This window comes from Dreissena polymorpha, chromosome 12, assembly GCF_020536995.1.
Source record: "Dreissena polymorpha isolate Duluth1 chromosome 12, UMN_Dpol_1.0, whole genome shotgun sequence".
In the NCBI taxonomy this organism is placed as follows: Eukaryota; Metazoa; Mollusca; class Bivalvia; order Myida; family Dreissenidae; genus Dreissena; species Dreissena polymorpha.
Window position 1 is genome coordinate 71,120,573 of NC_068366.1, and position 21,306 is coordinate 71,141,878.

The 21,306-nt window shown below is 34.6% G+C and overlaps 1 protein-coding gene across 1 annotated transcript in view; it reads right to left on the bottom strand.

Moving 5' to 3' along the window:
- Positions 1-20,554, bottom strand: part of LOC127853879 (circadian locomoter output cycles protein kaput-like) — a 35,001-nt gene extending 14,447 nt beyond the window's left edge. The window contains exons 1-10 of the mRNA XM_052388679.1: positions 20,359-20,554; positions 15,324-15,395; positions 12,039-12,187; positions 10,490-10,581; positions 9,826-9,915; positions 7,702-7,816; positions 5,417-5,539; positions 3,379-3,553; positions 2,043-2,149; positions 1,361-1,508 (exon numbers count right to left, since the gene is read on the bottom strand). Of these exons, the coding sequence (XP_052244639.1) occupies positions 1,361-1,508; positions 2,043-2,149; positions 3,379-3,553; positions 5,417-5,539; positions 7,702-7,816; positions 9,826-9,915; positions 10,490-10,581; positions 12,039-12,187; positions 15,324-15,395; positions 20,359-20,411 (1,124 nt within the window). The 5' untranslated portion in view covers positions 20,412-20,554. The remainder of the gene's footprint in view (positions 1-1,360; positions 1,509-2,042; positions 2,150-3,378; positions 3,554-5,416; positions 5,540-7,701; positions 7,817-9,825; positions 9,916-10,489; positions 10,582-12,038; positions 12,188-15,323; positions 15,396-20,358) is intronic.
- Between the last annotated feature and the right edge of the window lie 752 nt (positions 20,555-21,306).

Here is a 21,306-nt window from a genome sequence, read left to right on the forward strand (position 1 = left end):
AGAATATTACTGAGCATTGTCTGAACATTGTTCAGAAAATGCTCTTGGGGAGAAACATTCACGGTTTCACGCCTATTTCTATTCATTTTACACATATGCCGCCAGCGTGTACCAAGCAATGGGAGACAACTGGAGGTTAATTATGGCAAGCGGTTCAACGCATAATCCCAAGAAACTAGGTTTCTCATGAGAACCTAGGTTCTCATGAGTACCTAGGTTCTGATGAGAACCTAGGTTCTCATGAGAACCTAGGTTTATGAAATCCCAAGAAACCAGGTTTCTCACGAGAACCTAGGTTCTCATGAGAACCTAGGTTCTCATTAGAACCAAGGTTTATGAAATCCCAAGAAACCAGGTTTCTCATGAGAACCTAGGTTTTCATGAGAACCTAGGTTCTCATTTGAAAACCTTGGTTTACGCTTGAGAACCTAGGTTCTCATGAGAAACTAGGCTTTTCATGTGAACCTAGGTTCTCATAGACACATAGAACTTAGGTTCTCATGAGAACCTAGGTTCTAGGTTATCATGAGAACCTTGGTTTTCATTCTGAGAACTTAAGTTCTCGTTTGGTATCCTAGGTTTTCACAAGAACCTAGGTTCTCATTTGAAAACCTAGGTTCTCATTTGAAAACCTAGGTTCTCATGAGAAACCTAGTTTCTTGGGATTATGCGTTGAACCGCTTTCCATACCTTCACTTAACCCTTTCCCACTAAGAAAAAAGTGAAAACGGCTATGTCAATACTGCTCATCAATACCTAAAGGTTGAAAACAAAGCCTTTAAAACTTGAATTTAGTAAGAAAGGTCTTTAATTACATTTGACTTTCTAAGGGACTACAAATGCATGAAAATACGTATATGAGAGGTAAAGGGTTAACAAGAAGTTATTGAGCGAAAACCATTTTCACTTTTTAGTAACAATGACCATGACCTTGACCTGACTAGCCCCAAATACAATCCCTGGCTAGGTCTCTATTATTAAAGCTTACTTTATCTTAAGTTATATCCAGATTGGTTGATTTAAAATAAAGTTACTGACCAAACAACACCTTGTGAATTAATATGGCCAATTTGGGATAATCCAGGGTAATTATTCTGAAGTGCTTCATGCAATCTGGCAAGTTTCTAAACTTGGCTAAGATTTTTTAGCCCACATACATTATCACCATGCTTCAAGATGACCTGATTTAAACTTAAATTTGTATAAATTTGAGCAAACATCATTCTCCAGGATGCAGCCCCCTGCCAGCTCCTCGGCAATAGTTGTTCTCTTTCACCCATTTTTTTTAACAGGCATCTAAAATTTGATAAACATTCATAACCTTTTTTGCTTTTATAAATGAGAGTACATGCATGCCTACCTGACGACTGTATTAGTGCAGTTGATAAACTCTGGTTTTGAATTCCATTGGTGATATGTTATGAAGTAACGAGACTTCAGCCATATCCACTGTTGTCCTTTGGTCAAGAAGCGATAGTAACACGATGTTCCTTCTCCCGTCTTCATTACTGCAACGAACATATATTGTGCTGAAAACTGAACGACTGCCATTTCAGTGTACACAGTTAAACACAGAACATGAACTATTTACTTTGTGAACATTCAATAAAGGATACTCTGATACCCTTAAAAACCCTTTCAAAGAACCAACAGCAGCAAAATTTTCTCAACTATTAATTTGTTTTAAAACTGTCAGTAACCTTACCCAATGACCATAACAAATGTGTGAAATTTCAAACAAATATAATGTAATCGTTACAGAGTTATTGCACTAAACACCTTTACAAGAGAGCACAAAAATTACTTTGAATTGGGCAAGTAGGATAGCTCAAATTATAAGTTCAGTAGATCAGCTAAAACTAAACATTAGAATATTAAGGTTCTTTTCTAAATTCTTACAAAAATCCATTTTGCACTTCATATTCCAATTATGGAAGTTTACACTATAGGGCAAAATGAATATGAATGGCAAATTAACCATCATTACTGAACACAAAAACTAAACAATGGCTATTAGAGAAAAGTAAATTGCTAAATCTTACACTGCTCATGACTGATAGTGACTCCGTCCAAGTCATCAGGGTGGTAGTAGTCGTAGCCAGATGTGCCGAGAACTTCAAACGGGAGGTACCCAATTATGGGTGGAGCTCTGAAATAGGCATATAACTGTGTCACGTCAAAATACTTGGATACAGCTTGTCAATCAGTAAAGTATGTGCACTCTATTACAGCCTCATTCTTCTAAACAGAAAAAATCATTTATTTATAGCAACTTTCTTTTTCAGAATAATAAATTACAGCATTTGAGTGTGTATGACTTGTTCTGGTATTTCATTAGTGGTTTGTATATGATGTATGTGATGGAATCCTCCCATTACTCAATAATCTGTGACACACATGGTGTTTTATTGATTTTAACCTATGTATGCCTAGCGTCTAGTAAAAAGGCTTTGGCAATCAGCATAGACCCAGATGAGACGCCTCATGATGCGGCGTCTCATCAGGGTCTGCGCTGTTTGCTTAAAGGAATTTTTGTGAGAAATATTCTAAATATAGAAATAAATATACTTGACATCCCTAATTTTGGAAATAAATTGATCCAATTTAGAAGTATGGGAGAGTTCACTTGGCATAAATGGGTTAAATTGTTACTATAACAAGAGCTGTTACCATAGGATGACTTATGCCCCCTATAAACGCTTGATAGAAGTTATGAGCTTTTTTCTAAACTTAAACGCAGATTTCGAAACCTAAACGCAGACCCTAAGTTCAAGGTCAAGGTCACAGGGGTCAAAATTTGTGTGCATATGGAAAGGCCTTGTCCATATACACATGCATACCAAATATACAGGTTATATCTCAAGGGACATAGAATTTATGAGCATTTTTCAAAACCTACACGCAGATTTCGAAACCTTAACGCGGACCCTAAGTTCAAGGTCAAGGTCACAGGGGTAAAAATGTGTGTGCATATGGAAAGGCCTTGTCCATATACACATGCATACCAAATATGAAGGTTATATCTCAAGGGACATAGAAGTTATGAGCATTTTTTGAAACCTAAACGCAGATTTCGAAACCTAAAAGCGGACCCCAAGTTCAAGGTCAAGGTCACAGGGGTAATTTTTTTTGTGCGTATAGAAAGGCCTTGTCCATATACACATGCATACCAAATATGAAGTTATACCTCAAGGGACATAGAAGTTATGAGCATTTTTCGAAACCTAAACGCAAAGTGTGACGGAAGGACGGAAAGACAGACGGACAGTCCGATCACTATATGCCCCCTATTCTTCAAAAGGGGGCATAAAAATAAAACTTCATATTTAACTCACATCATATTCAATGGGGTTAGGGTAAATAATTGTATAATATTACCTATGATCCAGAAATAAGAATTTCCACTCCAGACTGTGTCTAGATGAGAATTCTTTGTTGCTATCGACAATTGACATTTCCCTCACAAGCTGTGTGGACTGCAGACGCACAGTGCACAGAAAGTACACTTGGCCTGGCTTAAAAGCTATTGGCAAATCAACCAGATCATCCATGACTGAAACAGAAAACAAAACAATGCAGGTTTTGTTTAACACTTTACCACTTAGATATGTATTTTCATGAATTTGTAATCCCTTAAAAAAGTTATATTAAGTTTAAGATCTTTCTTACTAGATTCAAGTTTTTAATGCTTTTTCTCCAACCCTTAGGAACTGATTAGCAGCAAACAGCATAAAACCTGAACAGACTGCGAGTTACTCGCAGGCTATTCTTTTTTATGCTGTTTGCACATAGCCATCTTCACTTTAATTATGAGTGGGAAAGAATTAAATTTACTTTAAGCATACAAACAACTGCAAGCATGATGTGATAAAAAGAGATGATGCAACAGTTTCATGGTAAAATATTTAACATGATAATTTAACGTTCTTAAATTTGTAGCATAAACAATGTTGAAATGTTAATGTTATAGTATTTCTATTATTGCTTTGACTTTATTTTGAATATTTGCTTGAAACTGTTAAAGAAATTAACCCTTAACGACTTAGATACGTATTTGGACGCATTTGTGGTGCCTTGGAAAGTTAAATTTAATTAAAGACCTTTCATACTAGATTCAAGTTTTAAAGTCTTTACTTGGAGTAAAGTTGAGCTAAAAATGAAATTAAGACATATTTTCATTGTCAGATATGGCTGCCATATTATGCAGTGAACTAAACAACAGGCTCCTGTTAAGGACAATCTGAAGAAAATGTATGTACATTTGATTTAGAAATTAAGAAAACATGACACAATAAACAAATTTACTGATAATTCAAATTATTAATGTCCATGTAACGCTCACCGGCTCGGATAAAGCTGATCTGACATTTTTAAATAAAAAATCAGGCTTAAACTAGAGCTTTGTCACAGACGTGACGAATACCCCCACATGCCGCATTGATACAGAATATTTTGCATCTTGTCTTCACAAAAAACAGCTAACACCATGCTCAATGTTTAAAACGCACTAAGTGCCCCATGACCTAGTTTTTGACCCGGCATGGCCCATGTTCGAACTTGACCTACACATCATCTAGATACAACTTCCTACCAAGTGTGGTGAAGATTGGATGAAAACTACTTGAAATAGAGAGCGGACACCATGCTGAATGTGTAAAATGTACTAAGTGACCCCATGACCTAGTTTTTGATCTGGCATGGCCCATGTTCGAACTTGGCTTTAAGATCATCTAGATAAAACTTCTGACCAAGTTTGTTGAAGATCAGATGAAAACTACTTGAATTAGAGAGCGGACACCATGCTGAATGTTAAAAAACGCACTAAGTGACCTCGTGACCCAGTTTTTGGCCTGGCATGGCCCATGTTCAAACTTGGTGAAGACATAATCTAGATACAACTTCTGAAAAAGTTTGGTAAAGATATAAGATGAAAAATACTTTAATTAGAGAGCAGACACCATGCTCAATGTTTAAAACCCACTAAGTGACCCCGTGACCTAGTGTTTGACCTGCCATGACCCTTGTTCGAACTTGGCTTAGACATAATCTAGATACAACTTATGACCAAGTTTGGTGAAGCTCGGATGAAAACTACTTGAATATGAGAGCGGATACCATGCTCAATGTTTAAAACGCACTAAGTGACCCTGTGACCTAGTTTTTGACCCAGCATGACCCATATACGAACTTGCCTAGACATTATCTAGATACAACATCTGACCAAGTTTGGTGAAGATCTAATGAAAACAACTTGAATTAGAGAGCGGACACTTAATACGGACCGACAGACATACAAGCTCACTCCTATTATACTCCCCTAAACTTCATTTGTGGAGGTATAATTAATAATATCCTTGGTTTAAAAAACTTCAAGCATTTTAATGAAATAAAGAAAACTTAAGTTTTTAAAACCTACCAGTACCAGCTGTCATATACCGACAGTTCCCGCGCATGAGAACTTTCTCGTACTGCTGTGGAGTTCTACGGGGATCAATCATGCCTCGCAGGAGATTGCACTCAAAACATATGGGACTTCCATCTGTGGAAAAACAACAACACAAGTTTATACAATATACCACTTAAACGATGATAAATGCTATACATAATGTCATCCATACATTTGATCTTAAATACAGTTAAATCGTGTACACAATATATGTGAATCACATCCAAACAAAATAAATGAAACCGTCATTTGCAAAAATGTGCTACTATACAAATCAATCTTACAATGAAAATGCAATTATATGATTAATTATCACAGTCAAAAAACAATCACTAGTGAATATTACATATCGTTACTATAAATAGTAACAAAATGACATAGCAAGTGAGCCGTTATTTGTATGTAGCGGGTAAACATAAATTTTATTTGCCCGCTTAGCCAGGCCAATTTTTCATATCTTAAAAGGATCAGGCAACTTCAACTGAACAAAATGGTGTTTACATTCAGTTTTAGCCAAGGGTGATCAATAAAATTAAGCCATTACAATAATTTTATTCTTATAAAAGCTTCCAATTTTGCATGACAAACATACAATCCAAAATACGTTTTGCATTAATTTGATGCTTCAAAAATATTTAACTGTTAAATAAAAACGTTCCATGTCAAAATTGTTGTCCCTAAAATCCAGAGTGTCTAGCTAAAACTGGTGTGTTTTGGCACATTAATTACGTCTTTTGTGATACATGTATACGTTATAAATTGCGTAATCTATTGAATGAAAATTAAAATACGGAACGCTGGTTCCGTAATACACTTTAGAGAAGGAACAACAAGACTATTGCCATGCAATATATGTCCCCCACCGGCTCCACCATTGTCCGAAAATCCACCATTGTCAGATTTTTTTTTATTTGTTGCCATAGCAACCAGAATTTTTGACGTAGGAACAAAATGAAATGACGTGCATAATGTCTATATTGCCATGTATCCATGTTTTAAGTTTCATGAAAAAATATGAAGAACTTAAAAAGTTATCGCAGGATCCAGAAAACCACCATTTTTAGCAGTATTTTTAGTCTATTTGTTGCCATAGCAACCAGAAGTTTTGATGTAGGAACAAAATGAAATGAAGTGCACAATGTCCATATTGCCATTTATCCATGTTTCAAGTTTCATGAAAAAATATTAAGAACTTTTAAAGTTATTGCAGGATCCAGAAAAGTGTGACAGACGGACTGACTGACAGACAGACAGACGGAGTGCAAACCATAAGTCCCCTACGGTGAAACCGGTAGGGGACTAAAAAACAATGTATTATGATATGTTATATGTAATATAAACGATAACAAACGCTAGAGCTGGGCTGGGCTGTGAACATAAGATATACTGCACTACAAACAAGAAGCTGACATATTTTATTTTGGCGTTTAATTATTTAGATTTTTAAAATATTAAGCTGCATGTAATCAGCTAGAACAATTATTTCACCAAAACTAATTTGCTTAGTGAACATTTACATCCTAGTTTAGAGACAAAGTCAAGCAATATGTATGAATGATTGCCCATTGTTCCTATTAACCCATACCAACACACTTGCAGTTCTAACCTCACCAAAGAATCATAATTAAATACTTATAAGGAATCTACGTGTGAATTTATTTCTTGATTTATTAAGCTAAAACCAGTTTTCTTTTTTACACGCTGATCTTGACCCTACCAACACAACATTATACGTCTAAGCAAGTTCATCATATGAGATATATCTATAATTGAGCTCTCTCTGGGAACATGGGAATTAATGCATGTGCCTAAAGAGTCATCCCACGTACAGTCTACACAGGCTAATCAAGGACAACACTTTCTGACTTCACTGGATTTTTTTTTAGAAGATACATTTTGTACCTCCTTTAAGCGAAAAATCCCATAAAATTAAACTTTTGTTCTTGATTAGGTCCCTGTAGGGACTGCCTAGGCTTATTTGTAACAACACTTTCTGCACACGCATTAAGCCCTGTTTTCCCACAGCCAGGCTCAATTACATTAAGGTTATTAGCCCAGTTTGTTGATGAGTTTGCAAGCAGCAACTAGCAAATGACACCACCACAATATTGATGACTTATGAACATGACACACTACTTTAACATATAATTTCCAAATTAAAAAGAAATTAAATCTCCAATTGAATATTATTCTACAAGCACAGACATCACACACACTCCATCACTATACATGACTAGGATGTCGCTGTATCTCACCTCTGTCAAAGCTGTCATTAGCTGGTGAAACTCTTTGGTTGTACAAGATGTTATGTACGCTGCCTGTCTCAGACTTGTCTATGAACTCGTAGATACTCTGATTTATCAGGTCACTCTAAAAAAACAGACATAATAACAATTACATATCAATTAATTTTATTTCCATAATAATAATAGAACTTAATTTTAAATTTACAATAATTTGTAAAAATGTTCCATCAGTTTTTGAAGCAAGATAATTCAGTTATAACGTTCTCCAGAAATTCTATACCACTAACATGCTAGTTCATCTGGTTTAGAAAACTTATTTATTGATATGGTACCGTAAAATATATATATTTAAAAACATTATTGCACAATTTACATTTTACAACCTTCGAGTGAATATAAATTTGGTACCATCATATAAGAATAATACTGCACTGCTACGATATAGATGGAACTAGAGCTTTGTAACAGACGTGACGTATACCCCCACCTGCCGCATTGACACAGACAGTGAGACTATTTTGCATGCTGCCTTCACAAAACAAGAGAATCTAATTTATAGCGATTTTATGGCCATTTTGACCTTTGCACTCTTGAATTCTTTCGCATGACATGCCGTCCAATGACTGTGAACAAAATTAATGTACAGAGTCATTTTAAAATCTCACAATAAATGACATAGTTATGGCCCGGACAAGCTCATTTATGGCCATTTTTCACTTTTGAACTCCAAGTGTGACCTTGACCTTTGAGATATTGACAAAATTCTTTTGCATGACACATTGTCCAATGATTGTGAACAAATGTACCAAGTAATTTTAAAATCTCACAATGAATGACACAGTTATTGCCCAGACAAGATCATTTATGGCCATTTTAGACCTTTGAACTCACAGTGTAACCTTGACCTTGGAGATATTTATGTTATTCTTTCGCGCGACACACCGTCCAATGATGGTGACCAAATGTGCCAAATGATTTTAAAATCTCACAATGAATGACATAGTTATGGCCCATACAAGCTCATTTATGGCCATTTTTGACCTTCAAACTCAAAGTGTGACCTTGACCTTGGAGATATCGACGTCATTCTTTCGCACGACACACCGGCCGATGATGGTGAACAAATGTGCCAAATGATTTAAAAATCTCACAATGAACAACATAGTTATGGCCCAGACAAGCTCATGTATGGCCATTTTTGACCTTTGAACTTAAAGTGTGACCTTGACCTTGGAGATATCAACGTAATTCTTTCGCGCGACACACCGTCCATGATGGTGAACAAATGTGCCAAATGATTTTAAAATCTCACAATGAACGATATAGTTATTGCCTGGACAAGCTCATTTATGGCCATTTTTGATCTTTAACCTCAAAGTGTGACCTTGACCTTGGAGATATCGACGTAATTCTTTCGCGCGATACACCGTCCAATGATGATGAACAAATTTGCCAAATGATTTTAAAATCTCACAATAAATGATAAAGTTATAACCTGGACAAGCATTTGACCTTTGAACTCCAAGTTAGAACTTGACCTTGGAGATATCGACGTATTTTTTTCTTACGACACACCGTCCCATGATGGTGAACAAATGCACCAAGTTATTTTAAAATCTAACAATAAATGACATAGTTATAGTCCGGACAATCTTTCGGTTTAAAACACACTAAGCGACCCCGTGTCCTAGTTTTTGACCCAGCATGAAACATATTCAAACTTGACCTATACATCATTTAGATACAACTTGTGACCAAGTTTGGTGAAGATCGGATGAAATTTCGGGACAGACCGACCGATGGACCGACAAATTGACTATTATATAGCCCCCATTACCAATAATATAATTATATCAAGCAGATATAAGGTGCAATATTTAACTGGCGTAATCAACAGAATTATTTGGTACTGACTGGTCTGACTATGAGCCAAATTATCACTTAACTTAGGAACATATTATAATGAACAAGTCTAAGGTTTAAATTGGCCAATAAAAAATGACTCAATTTCAGTGGTGATCTAGATGTATATCATGTTTTTGCAATAAGTATCTTTTTTTGGTGGACTATACTTTCTCAGTGGTTTCTCGATTTTTTGGTATATTTATATTTTGAACAATGGCCTTTTCTTACTGGTAAATGTCCTAACAGAGATGTCACACCCTCTGAGGCATACAAGACGAGGCCTTGCTGAGTGAACACCAGTAGAAAGCTGTCAAGTGCCTGAAACAATAAGACAGGGAATTTGTATTTTTTTCTATAAATAAAACGTGTACACTAGTTTCAAGTATGACCCAGCATTTTGCAATACATTTGTTCTTGGCAAACAAATTGTAGAATCTTCTATTGTTTGTGCTTAAGTCGATCCTAAAATCTATGGCTACATGTACTATACATATCATGAACTCCAGTTCTATCGACTTATTCCATCTGACAGATTTATGTCAAAAATTTATGCTGACTGAAATACTATGACACATTTTCGAACTCCTTCAAAATACATGTATATACATAATATTATAAATAGTAAATATGAGCAAAGCTATGTGAAAAGAGGGCTTCACCCATGTGCTTAAAGTATAGTCCCAGATTAGTCATATCAGTCAACAAAGGCTAATCAGGGACACAACTTTCTGCCTAGACTGAATTTTCAGTTTTAAGAAACTCATTCAAATGGAAAATTCAATCAAAGATGATACTTTACGCACATGCTTTCCGCCCTGTTTTCCGGAGCCGGGCTCACATAAAATAAGACAATTCAGTGGAATATACAACAAAAACATCATACAATGCTTACCTCTAACATGAGATGCATGAACTCATCATTTGTAAGGAATGAAGGTTTCCAATTCTCCTTTATCTCGTGAACCTGAGCTTGATTTGCAGTTTCTAAACATATTAAATGTATTGTAATTGAAAGCTTAATAACAATCAAAGTTATAAATGATTAAGTCCTTATCATACTTATTGATCAATAAATTAGCTATATGATAAATATTATTATCCCCACGCTTTTTGAAAAAAAGGTGGGGATATTGTGGTTATCTCCGCCGTCCGTCCGTCCGTCTGTCCGTCCGTCCTGGCCACTATCTCCTCCTACACTAAAAGCACTAGAACCTTGAAACTTACACACATGGTAGCTATGAGCATATGTGCGACCCTGCACTATTTGGAATTTTGATCTGACCCCTGGGTCAAAAGTTATAGCGGTTGGGGTGGGGCCACGTCAGAAATTATCACTCATTTTTTAGGTTATTTTACATTTACTTCTTTATTTCTACACCGATTCACTTCAAATTGATACTGGACCTCTCTTATGACAATACGGTCAATCTCAACCATGCATGGCCCCATTCCCAACCATGGGGCGCCCCGCCCACATAGGCCACACCCACCAAAAATTTCCATTTACTATAATTTTTTCATTTCTACACAGATTCAATTCAAATTGATACTGAACTTTTGTTATGACATTAGGGTCAATCTCAACTATGCATGGCCCCAATCCCAACCCTGGGGCGCCCGCCCACATAGGCCACACCCACCAAAAAATTCCATTTACTATATTTTTTTCATTTCTACACGGATTCACTTCAAATTGATACTGAACTTCTCTTATGACATTAGGGTCAATCTCAACTATGCATGGCCCCATAACCAACCCTGGGGCCCCGCCCACATAGACCACACCCACCCAAAATTGCCTTTACTATAATTTCTTCATTTCTACACCGATTCACTTCAAATTGATATTGAACTTCTCTTATGACAATACAGTCAATCTCAACTATGCATGGCCCCATTACCAACCCTGGGGCGCCCCGCCCACATAGACCACACCCACCCAAAATTGCCTTTTACTATAATTTCTTCATTTCTACACCGATTCACTTCAAATAGATACTGAACCTCTCTTATGACAATACGGTCAATCTCAACTATGCATTGGCCCCATTACCAACCCTGGGGCCCCGCCCACATAGACCACACCCACCCAAAATTGCCTTTTACTATAACTTCTTCATTTCTTCACCAATTCACTTCTAATTGATACTGAACTTCTCTTATGACAATACGGTCAATCTCAGCTATGCATGGCCCCATTACCAACCCTGGGGCACACCTAGGTCAAACATTCGGCGTGGGGATACGCGTTGGCCTCTGCCGCGCCATTTCTAGTTATCATTTGGAATGCATTCTAAAGATGATCTTGATCGTAAAAAATGTGAACAGAAACATCAAAATTTAATGTTTCAACTCAAATTCAAGGCTTGAAGTTTTAAATATTATATCAAATAAATGAAATATCTCACTAAAAATGTAAATGCAATCCATAAATTGTTTACCTTGATGATCCTTCAGGAATGATATAGTGGATTTGAGGACAGTGGACTTGTCCATTTTCTTGTTAGTTGTCGACACCATAGTGCTCAATTCATTTACCAGCATATTGAACTGGTCTCTTCGTTTCTTTTCACTCAAGTTCCTGTTTAACCTGTCAAAACCATCAATAAAACAAATACACATACATTCCAAGCACTATAATTATGTTTTTAATATACAGAGACAATTAGACATTACCACATCCAAGTCTTACTTTTTTTTTTAAAAGACGCTTGAACATTGTACAGTTGCCCTTACTGGCTTCAAGGCCTCATAACTCAAAAGGCATGGATGTAAACACAACGGTAAGTGGTGCTTTATTTCAAATAACTTTTTAAAACTGCTTATTATGGCAATGTGAAATACATCAGAATAACTTTATTTAATAAGCCTGTGCTATTCGCAAAAAATTCGATGTACTATACAGCATTCATGTACATGGTTGTACAGCATGCTATGTGAAACTTTGGAACCGATTTCAGACATATTCAAGGATTTATTTCTTAAATCTTAAGATATTGGCACAAGCTGCATGAAAAACTGTCTTTCATGCACTAAAGATTTTTGCAAATGTATTTTTATAATTTAAGATATTTGCACGAATAAAGTTCTTAACAGTGGGTTTACATTCTTTCCAGCACATGTTATGTTAACCCTGAAAACCCATTGATCCTGCACCCTGGTACTGGTCACATTGGGAAAATCAGCATCATTTTTAACTAACTTGGGAATATGCTGAGAACGTTATAATTCATGTACAAGTCATTAGTTATAGTAATTAAACTTAAAAAGAATTTTTTTTTACAATTTCTTCATACAATGCATTTACTGATTATGCATTAATTGTGCAGATTAATTTTCCTATGATACAAATGAACATGGTCTTGAAAATGTCAATAATCTTGTCAATCCGTTCAATACCCAGTGATTTATCATAACAGCTACAAATTAACATCAAATTTGTGAGTCATTCCTGCAAAAGACTGTTTTTTTAATTGTAAACAATAAGTTCATTAAACTGAACATTCTTTCAACTAAAGCCATTCTTGAGGGCACCAGCTTTCACTGTCAAAATCAGGACTTTTAGCGTCAGGTTCCCTAGGACAACTTGCCTCGGACTGAACCAGGTTTGCATCAATAGATTCTGACCTTGATCAAACATTGGTATAATCAACATCTGACATTTACCCTGGATGTGAATCTGTGCTATTAAACTGTAGCTAGTTAGAGTGCTGCACTTTGGAATCATTTTTATTTTGTTCAGAAATACTATAAGGTGTGACTTGCATCGTTGATCATGATTTGCAAAAATCATACATTTTATCAGGTTCCTTTTTTCCAACATAAAAAAGTATTCTGACAACAGGAACTAATGAATATATTTCATTAAAGCTTGCATCAGTTATTTTTCTTGTTGGTTAACAATACCCTTAACTTTTCTGAGCCTCAGTTGAGTGGTGAGGCAAAAAGAAAGTATTGGGATCGCTGATTTTTTGTTTATATTGGGAATTTTGAATGGGAATTGGAAATTTTCATTTTGCAATTGGAGAAAATAGTTGCGTAGGAAATGTTGCCATTTTAGGGTACCAACTTTATAAAGGAGGAAAACAGGGCTATATTGAAAATATGCCACTGAGATATAATGACTGGGACCTCTAAATTTCCCTTTTCTCGAAGGATCACCCTACCTCTTACTTATCCTAACAAGAAGACCGTTCATGTACTTCATTGTTGTGTTTAATTTTTTCTTTGATGTCACTATTTCTAAATAACATGTAATTTGGCAACTAATTATCACTCATTACTATAAAATTATTTATATTCATGAAGATAAATGCATGGCCATGTACAATCATAAGTCCTAATGGTGACAAAGGAAAATGACCTTATTGAAAGAACAGACTTTATCTAGCCATTTTTACAAATAGAAGAATAGGAAGAAACAAGAGATGTGTTTGTCACAAACAAATGCCCCCTATTGCGCCGCTTTGAAATAAAATTTCAATATATCATTTGGCAGGTTTAGAAATTATCTCCCTTTTAAAACTTATAACTTCCCTTGGATTTTATTTTATGACTTTTGACCTTGAAGGATGACCTTGACTTTTCACCACTCAAAATGTGCAGCTTCATGAGATACACATGCATGCCAAATATCAAGTTGCTATCTTCAATATTGCAAATGTTATGGCCAATGTTAAAGTTTTTGGACTCACGCAGAGACTGACAGATGGACTGACGGACAGTTCAACTGCTATATGCCACCCTACCGGAGGCATAAAAAGTCGTACATTTTGACAAAGAAATTTAGTTGGAAAATCTCATCAACTTTGGCAGCAATTGCAAACAGCTATGTATTTCTAATTGTGGCCAACATTAAACATGCTTTTGTAGATTTCACTGATCACAGTCTTTTATAAAAAAGAAAGTTACATGTTTGTAAAGTAAATAGTTATAATTGCAATTAGGTTTTATTTCCGACCTATAATTGCAGTTTATATTAGGGAAGAGGAACCTATTAAAAACTTGCTTCCATAACACCAAATCTGAAGAAGCGCAGTCACATTGTACATATGCAGGCATCAAAAGTTTAAAGCCTCTATAACGCTCAAAATCAAAGAACATTTCGTAAAGTATTTTGTAAAATAAAGTTAACACCTAAACAATCAGTGTTCCTAAAAGCAAAAGCCACAATTTCAACGCTACATGTAGATGTGGTATGATTACATAGATTTTCGTAAATACAAAAAGCTCGTTTTTATTTATTTGTGACATAATTAATTCCATTTTAATTCCCGCGAATATATTTGTTCATATGACACACGAACACGAAAATGGTGGTGTTAGTGTTCATGACGTGTCGTATGAATAGATATCGTTGCGGGACATTAAATTGGAATTAAATATGCAAAACAATAATAAAAACGAGCATTTTGTATCTACAAACATATATTTTACTAGACCACATCTGGCAGTGAAATTTTGGAAATTGCCATAAGGAACACTGATTTTTAATTGTTAAACTTTATTTTATGAAATACTTTAAAAATTTTCGTCGATTTTAAGCGTTATAGAGGCTTTAAGTTAATTCAAATTAATGTTTGACTGCACCATGTTAAAAGTATGACTTGAACATTGATGATATTCATTCATTCAATCACATGCTTGATGTTAAATAGTCCATATTAAAATAATAAAAAAAAATAATGCTTTAAATTGTAAATGCTGAACAAGTCCTGTGAACTTACTTGTCTTTGCCTGAAAGCGATGACCTTCTTCCTCCACGCAGGTCATCATCATCATCAGCTATAGCACTGTCACTATAAATGCCAAACATCAAGTTTGAAAACAACATTTCCACGAAACTGGGCTTATCATTCTATATCATATAAACATCAGTATCTTGAATATCATGAGAAATATACTGCATACAGACTCTATAGACATAATGTTCACAGATTAAGAAATGTGGTAACTTAACATTCTGATTAGTTGTCAAATATTGATGATAAATGAATGCCAATGTTTTTAAATAAGGAATTTTATTTTACCATAATACCAGTGCTTTCCACAGGCCATTTAACAATCCTTCGCTAGGGGACTTTGATTTCGAAATCAGAGTACGCGGTGCGCCTTAACTTTTCTTATCAGTGTATTTGTGCAGTTTCTGCAACTAGCCATTCTAAAGATCAAAGCAATAATGACTTCGCCAAAACTTTTGAAAGCCTATTTACCATCCTCTGCCAATAACATGTATAGCTTTACCTAACTTAAGCCCGCCTAAAGGCGAAGCGTCATTGTATTGGACAATCAATATTGACCAATGAGAGCCCCTGCTTTATTAGGGACAGCATTCGAAAGCATGCAATAAATGTAGTTAAATTATGCAGACAACTCGTGACGTACATGTAATTGCCACAAAAATCTTGGCCAGTTTATTAGAAGAATGATGATGGAAATCGGCTGCAATCCTCGTGGAAATTGTTCATTTCATGCACTGTACTGTCAAAACATTGTTTCGACTCATTAAGTGTTTTAACAAGCTATTGTTGAATTCATTACTCAGCTTTTAATGTTTTGTTGAAATCTCCAATGAAGATAAATAAATTTGTAATCCGAAACCCATTACAGATGTTAAAGTTAACACGATTGTTATTCAAAATACACTTCCGAATGTTAATATTAACGTAATGTTGACAAATTCTAGCTTCAAATAAACAGTGCTAATTAATATCCTGTTGATTGTTTCAATCGGAAGGGCCCGAAAAATAATGCATGTACAACATGTCATTTGCATGGAAGCATGGGTGTACTGAATGATGTATAAACACGCACACATCACGTCATCTGATTTATGCATGTTAAGTGGAGCATTTCATCAAATCTTTAAATAGCCACTTATGCCAAAATTCATTTTATACGTGAGAAAAAAATTGTTATGAAATTCTTGAGCACTTTTATTGTCTAAATTTACCTGAGTTTGCTTTAAAAAATAGAATATACAGGATTATTGAGTAATAAAAAGAAAATGTACAAGTAGTAAGTAAAAACTAAGAGAGTCGGATTGATATACAGTTGAAACCCGATGGCTCGAACTCATCAGGAGCGGCAACAAAAGATCGAGCCATCCGATTTCTAATAAACTGTTGTTTACCAACATTTTCCCTCTAGTTGAAAAGTACACATACTGCTTAAAATCTGTACTACTTTGTACTACTTTCTGCTTTTGAATAACTACGAACCAAATACTTAATACTTTAATTCTTGAATGTACCAATATTTTATTTTATTTCATCTTTTACTCAAATCAATTAGCGATTGAGTCGATGACATGTTTACAACCGCTGTTTTATCAATTATTGCGTGCCTTTAATCAAGCGGTCATTATTGATTAACAGTTTATGCGACCCGAAGCGAGTGCGAGCCATCCGAACAAAAGAACGTGCGAAAATTGTGACCGGAACTGTGAAAACAGTTCGAGCCATCCGATAATTTGAGCCTCGCCAATTCGAGCCACCCGACATAATTTTATATAAATTTTTAGCAATAAAAAATCGATGCTTTGATGAGAGTTCGAGCCAAATGGAAATTCGAGCCAAGCGAGTTCAAGCCATTGGGTTTTGACTGTATATATATATATATATATATATATATATATATATATATATATATATATATATATATATATATATATATATATATATATATATATATATAAAAATTATATTGGAAAATTGTTCAAGTCAGAATTATACTATCTATACAAAAAGGTTTTAAACAATAAAAAAACAATTTCTAAATAAATCTTTATCCATGACTTTAGAGTTGATGTTTTCAACAGTCATAGTGCACCAAATTATGTAATTGGCGTCTAAAAATGTTTTTTTTTTAAAGGTACAGAGAGGACAGTCCTCCCCACCCTATTGGTCCCACGGCGTCTGAATAAATTCCCATGGAAAGCACTGTAATACTGAAAGCATAGGCACATGATTGTTAAATAAATAAGCAATTATCATAAAAGACAACATTTTGGGCTCACTTCATTGGTTTTAAGTCTTATTTATAAGATGCGCAAAGAATTTAGAGATACTTTTTATATGGGCTAAATTCTTTGGAAAGTCTTATTGGCGAAGGACCAATTAAGTATTGGAAACCAGAAAGTTTAAATTTTCATTAATTTGCGTAAAATTGCAAAACATTACCAACTCATTAAGTTTTAGTTCAGAAGTCCATTTTTACCACAAATATCGTCGAATTGAAGTTAGAAAGGCATAATTTCTTGAGTTAAACTTTTGCTTAAATAGCATTACAATCAGTGACCTCTCAACATGTTATGAAACTGACTTAAATATCAACCAATCAGAAGAAGGCATTACGGTATAACGTGTACCCGTAATTTTATTTAACATGACCTTTAAAACCGACCTTTACCTATAAGTAGATCTAGTATGCTCATCTTTGTCGATTTAATAAGCATATGTTCAAAACAGATATGGTGCAATTTCTATTCACTCTTCTTAGTAAGTTTCAGCAACTTTTAATGCATGTCTTTTTCACACCACCGTCTTGTGTTGTTACATGTACTTACATTCTACGTTACATAGGACATGAAGGACGGTATTCTGTACGATCTGTATCACTTTTATTTATGTACCTTATAAAAATAAAAGATGATTGTTATTCATTTCAGAACTTGCACATTTTTAATTGTCACTTTAGAAAAAAACAACAATGCTCAATTAATCCAGAAAAGTATAATAACATCGCCTTACTATATAACACTCTGCGCTCACAACAGACGAACTGTAAAACTTTTCAGGACGGCGAGTTGTGTTTGTTCCGTGTAGGGATTATAATAATAAACGTAAGACGGTTCACGATAATGTTGCTATATTTCTTCTTGTTCGATCACCAGACAAAACATCTATAACGTACAATATATATAAGGTTCACTCTTTCTTTTAGTTGTGTTATGGTTACTTTTTGTTTCTTATGTTAAGTTTGAGGTTCTTATTTTTACTAGATGTTGTCGATTCAGAGTTGGAAATTTGAATGAATCTGCCTTCTGAAACTCCTTCTTTTATAGACAGTATCAGCCAATCAGGCAGCACGTTATGAAATCCAGACCAATGAAAACAATCGTTACAAAATGACATTGGCGTTCTAAAATGAATGATTCCGAGAAAATTTGGCTTCTGATGCAAAACTACAATTATTTACAATTTATGATGTGGCGTTAACTTGATATTTAGAAAGAACAATATTTTATGAATAAAATGGCACCACATATGGTTTCAATAGACAAAAATGTGATATCAAACGCCGGTTTCCAAAATAGACATTGACAGCTTCCAAACAAGATGGCGGATGAGAAATACAATTGACAAGTAAGTTGATTTTGATAACATGAGAAAACTGCATTAAATGCATTTAACAAATACAACTCCATTTAGCCATCAGGTTAAAACAATGACATATTAAATAAATAAAAGGGTGGCCTTTTTCGACGTTTGCTTATATAGCTCATATATGCCAAATTTCATTAACAACATATTCATAAATACATTTGCCACAGTAATGAATCACAGTGTTACAATATTGGTTAGTGACATAACAGTTATATAAATATATTGAATATATTCATTGATGATTTTTACCTAAGCAAATGCTAAGTAACATACAATAAGAATAAATATCATAGCATCATTAATTTGACAACTACTAAGTGAAAATACAATATGAGATAAATATTAGAAATTATTAGATGTTCAGAGTTATGGCTATATAAAGTTTTGTAACAACTAACTTGTTACAGAACGCAAACTGTGGCTCACAACAGACGAACGCAAACTGTGTTTTCCGCCTTTTATGCTTCACATTTAAACCACAGGGTTTACATTGAGGCTGGTTATCGATAAATATCTTAACAGTGAGCGAATCAAGAGATATTGTAAATTTGAAAAGTGGTTGGATTTAAATAGCTCAGGCGTGCAAAATTCAAAGTGTCATTGCATAATTTTTACGGAACATTATCGAGAAATGAATTATCTACATAGGTATTTAAATATTATTGCAATCCCTTAATATGAACAGTCTGATATCTGGGCTTGAATGTTGCCCACAAAATACTTGCGCAACAATATAGACAAAGAAGGAAAACTTTCCACCATTGTTTTGGTCTTTACTCGTTTGCAAACAAATTTTCGCTGAGCTAACCCGAGGGCATTTTAAAATAATGTATATAAATAATATTTTGGGGGAATGTGGTTAACTTGTACATAGAAAAGATAAATTTATGAAAACTTTGTTATTACAATAAGCACAATATTAACACGGAAAGTGCGTTGGAAAAGATGCCTTTACAGCGTAGCTGATACAGAGACGTTTTGACTTATTTTTCTGGCGGTGCAGATGTAAAAGCGGAAGCCAATACAAATTTAGGACATAGAAAGTTAAAATCATATGCTACAAATCAAAAAGGTAAATAAATTAAACATGTCAACTATGAATACTCATACGTTTAATACATATTGGTAATCAACTTTGGAATAAATGGGCAAAATAGATATGTATTAATACTGATAACGAAACGACCTAGCATATTTTCCGTCGGAAAGTTGATGGAAATGTAGTCTACATAATAAAAAAAAAATCAGTGGACTCTGAGTTATACGTATGAACGTATATACGGGTAACCGTGAATGCATAGACATGAGACTGAGTGATGGGATTAAAATCATTAATGTTAAAACATATTATTTTACGAATGGTTAATTAATTTACCTGTCAGTCACAGTTGCTGACCGACCATACGAGATACGTTTAGCAAAGCTCATTTTTTATTTGTCAACCCATTTGGTTATCAATTTTAAAAGGTTAACACTAACATGACATCAAAATTAGAACTAGTCTAAATGTCAAACTAAATAATAATCCGCCATTTTGAAATGTATGTGATAAACCTAGAATGCGGCGACTTAAGTCAACCAATGTCTTCTGGTAAACGCACGGTTAAGTATCACCAAAGACCTATAGAATATGTTATCTATAGGTCTTTCGTATCACTGCTTGTTACTGTAGTTATTATCATTTCGCGAATCCTTTCGCAGGTACAAGAATTAAGAAGTAAAATAAGCGTGGGTTTTCAACGAATCATTATTCTTTATAATAAATAAACCATGATAACTGCACACAAAACGAGTTATATATTGTGTTTAGAAATCTTAGTTATTTAGGCACCTGGACAGTTCGGACTTAAGGCACTTCAGCACTTGGTAGTTATTTCGGTTTATGGACGTTTCGTGCCACTACCAGTTCGTGCCACTGATATTTGTGTTGAAAAGGGGTAGACGTTTCGTCCCACTGATAACATATAGGCGGATAGGTGTGAATAATGCCGTATAGTTGTGAATGATATTTGGGTGTGAAAATTACAACAATGTTAACAATTATAATTATAAATAACAAAAATAAAATGATTTATTGTTAGTATACAAATATGTGTACATAGTTGATTATGTTAAATAAATTTAAAACATAAAGTGTTGTTATTTTTATTCATCATGTGTATGTAATAATAAAATAAAATTGTATCAATTAGCCTTTAAGTATTTAGCAAACAATCAATTACCGACCGGGCACAGCCCATGACAACATCCACGATGAGGACTTCTGAAATGCAATACATTGTATATCTGATTTGTGTATGTATAGGATAGTATGCTGTTGTAC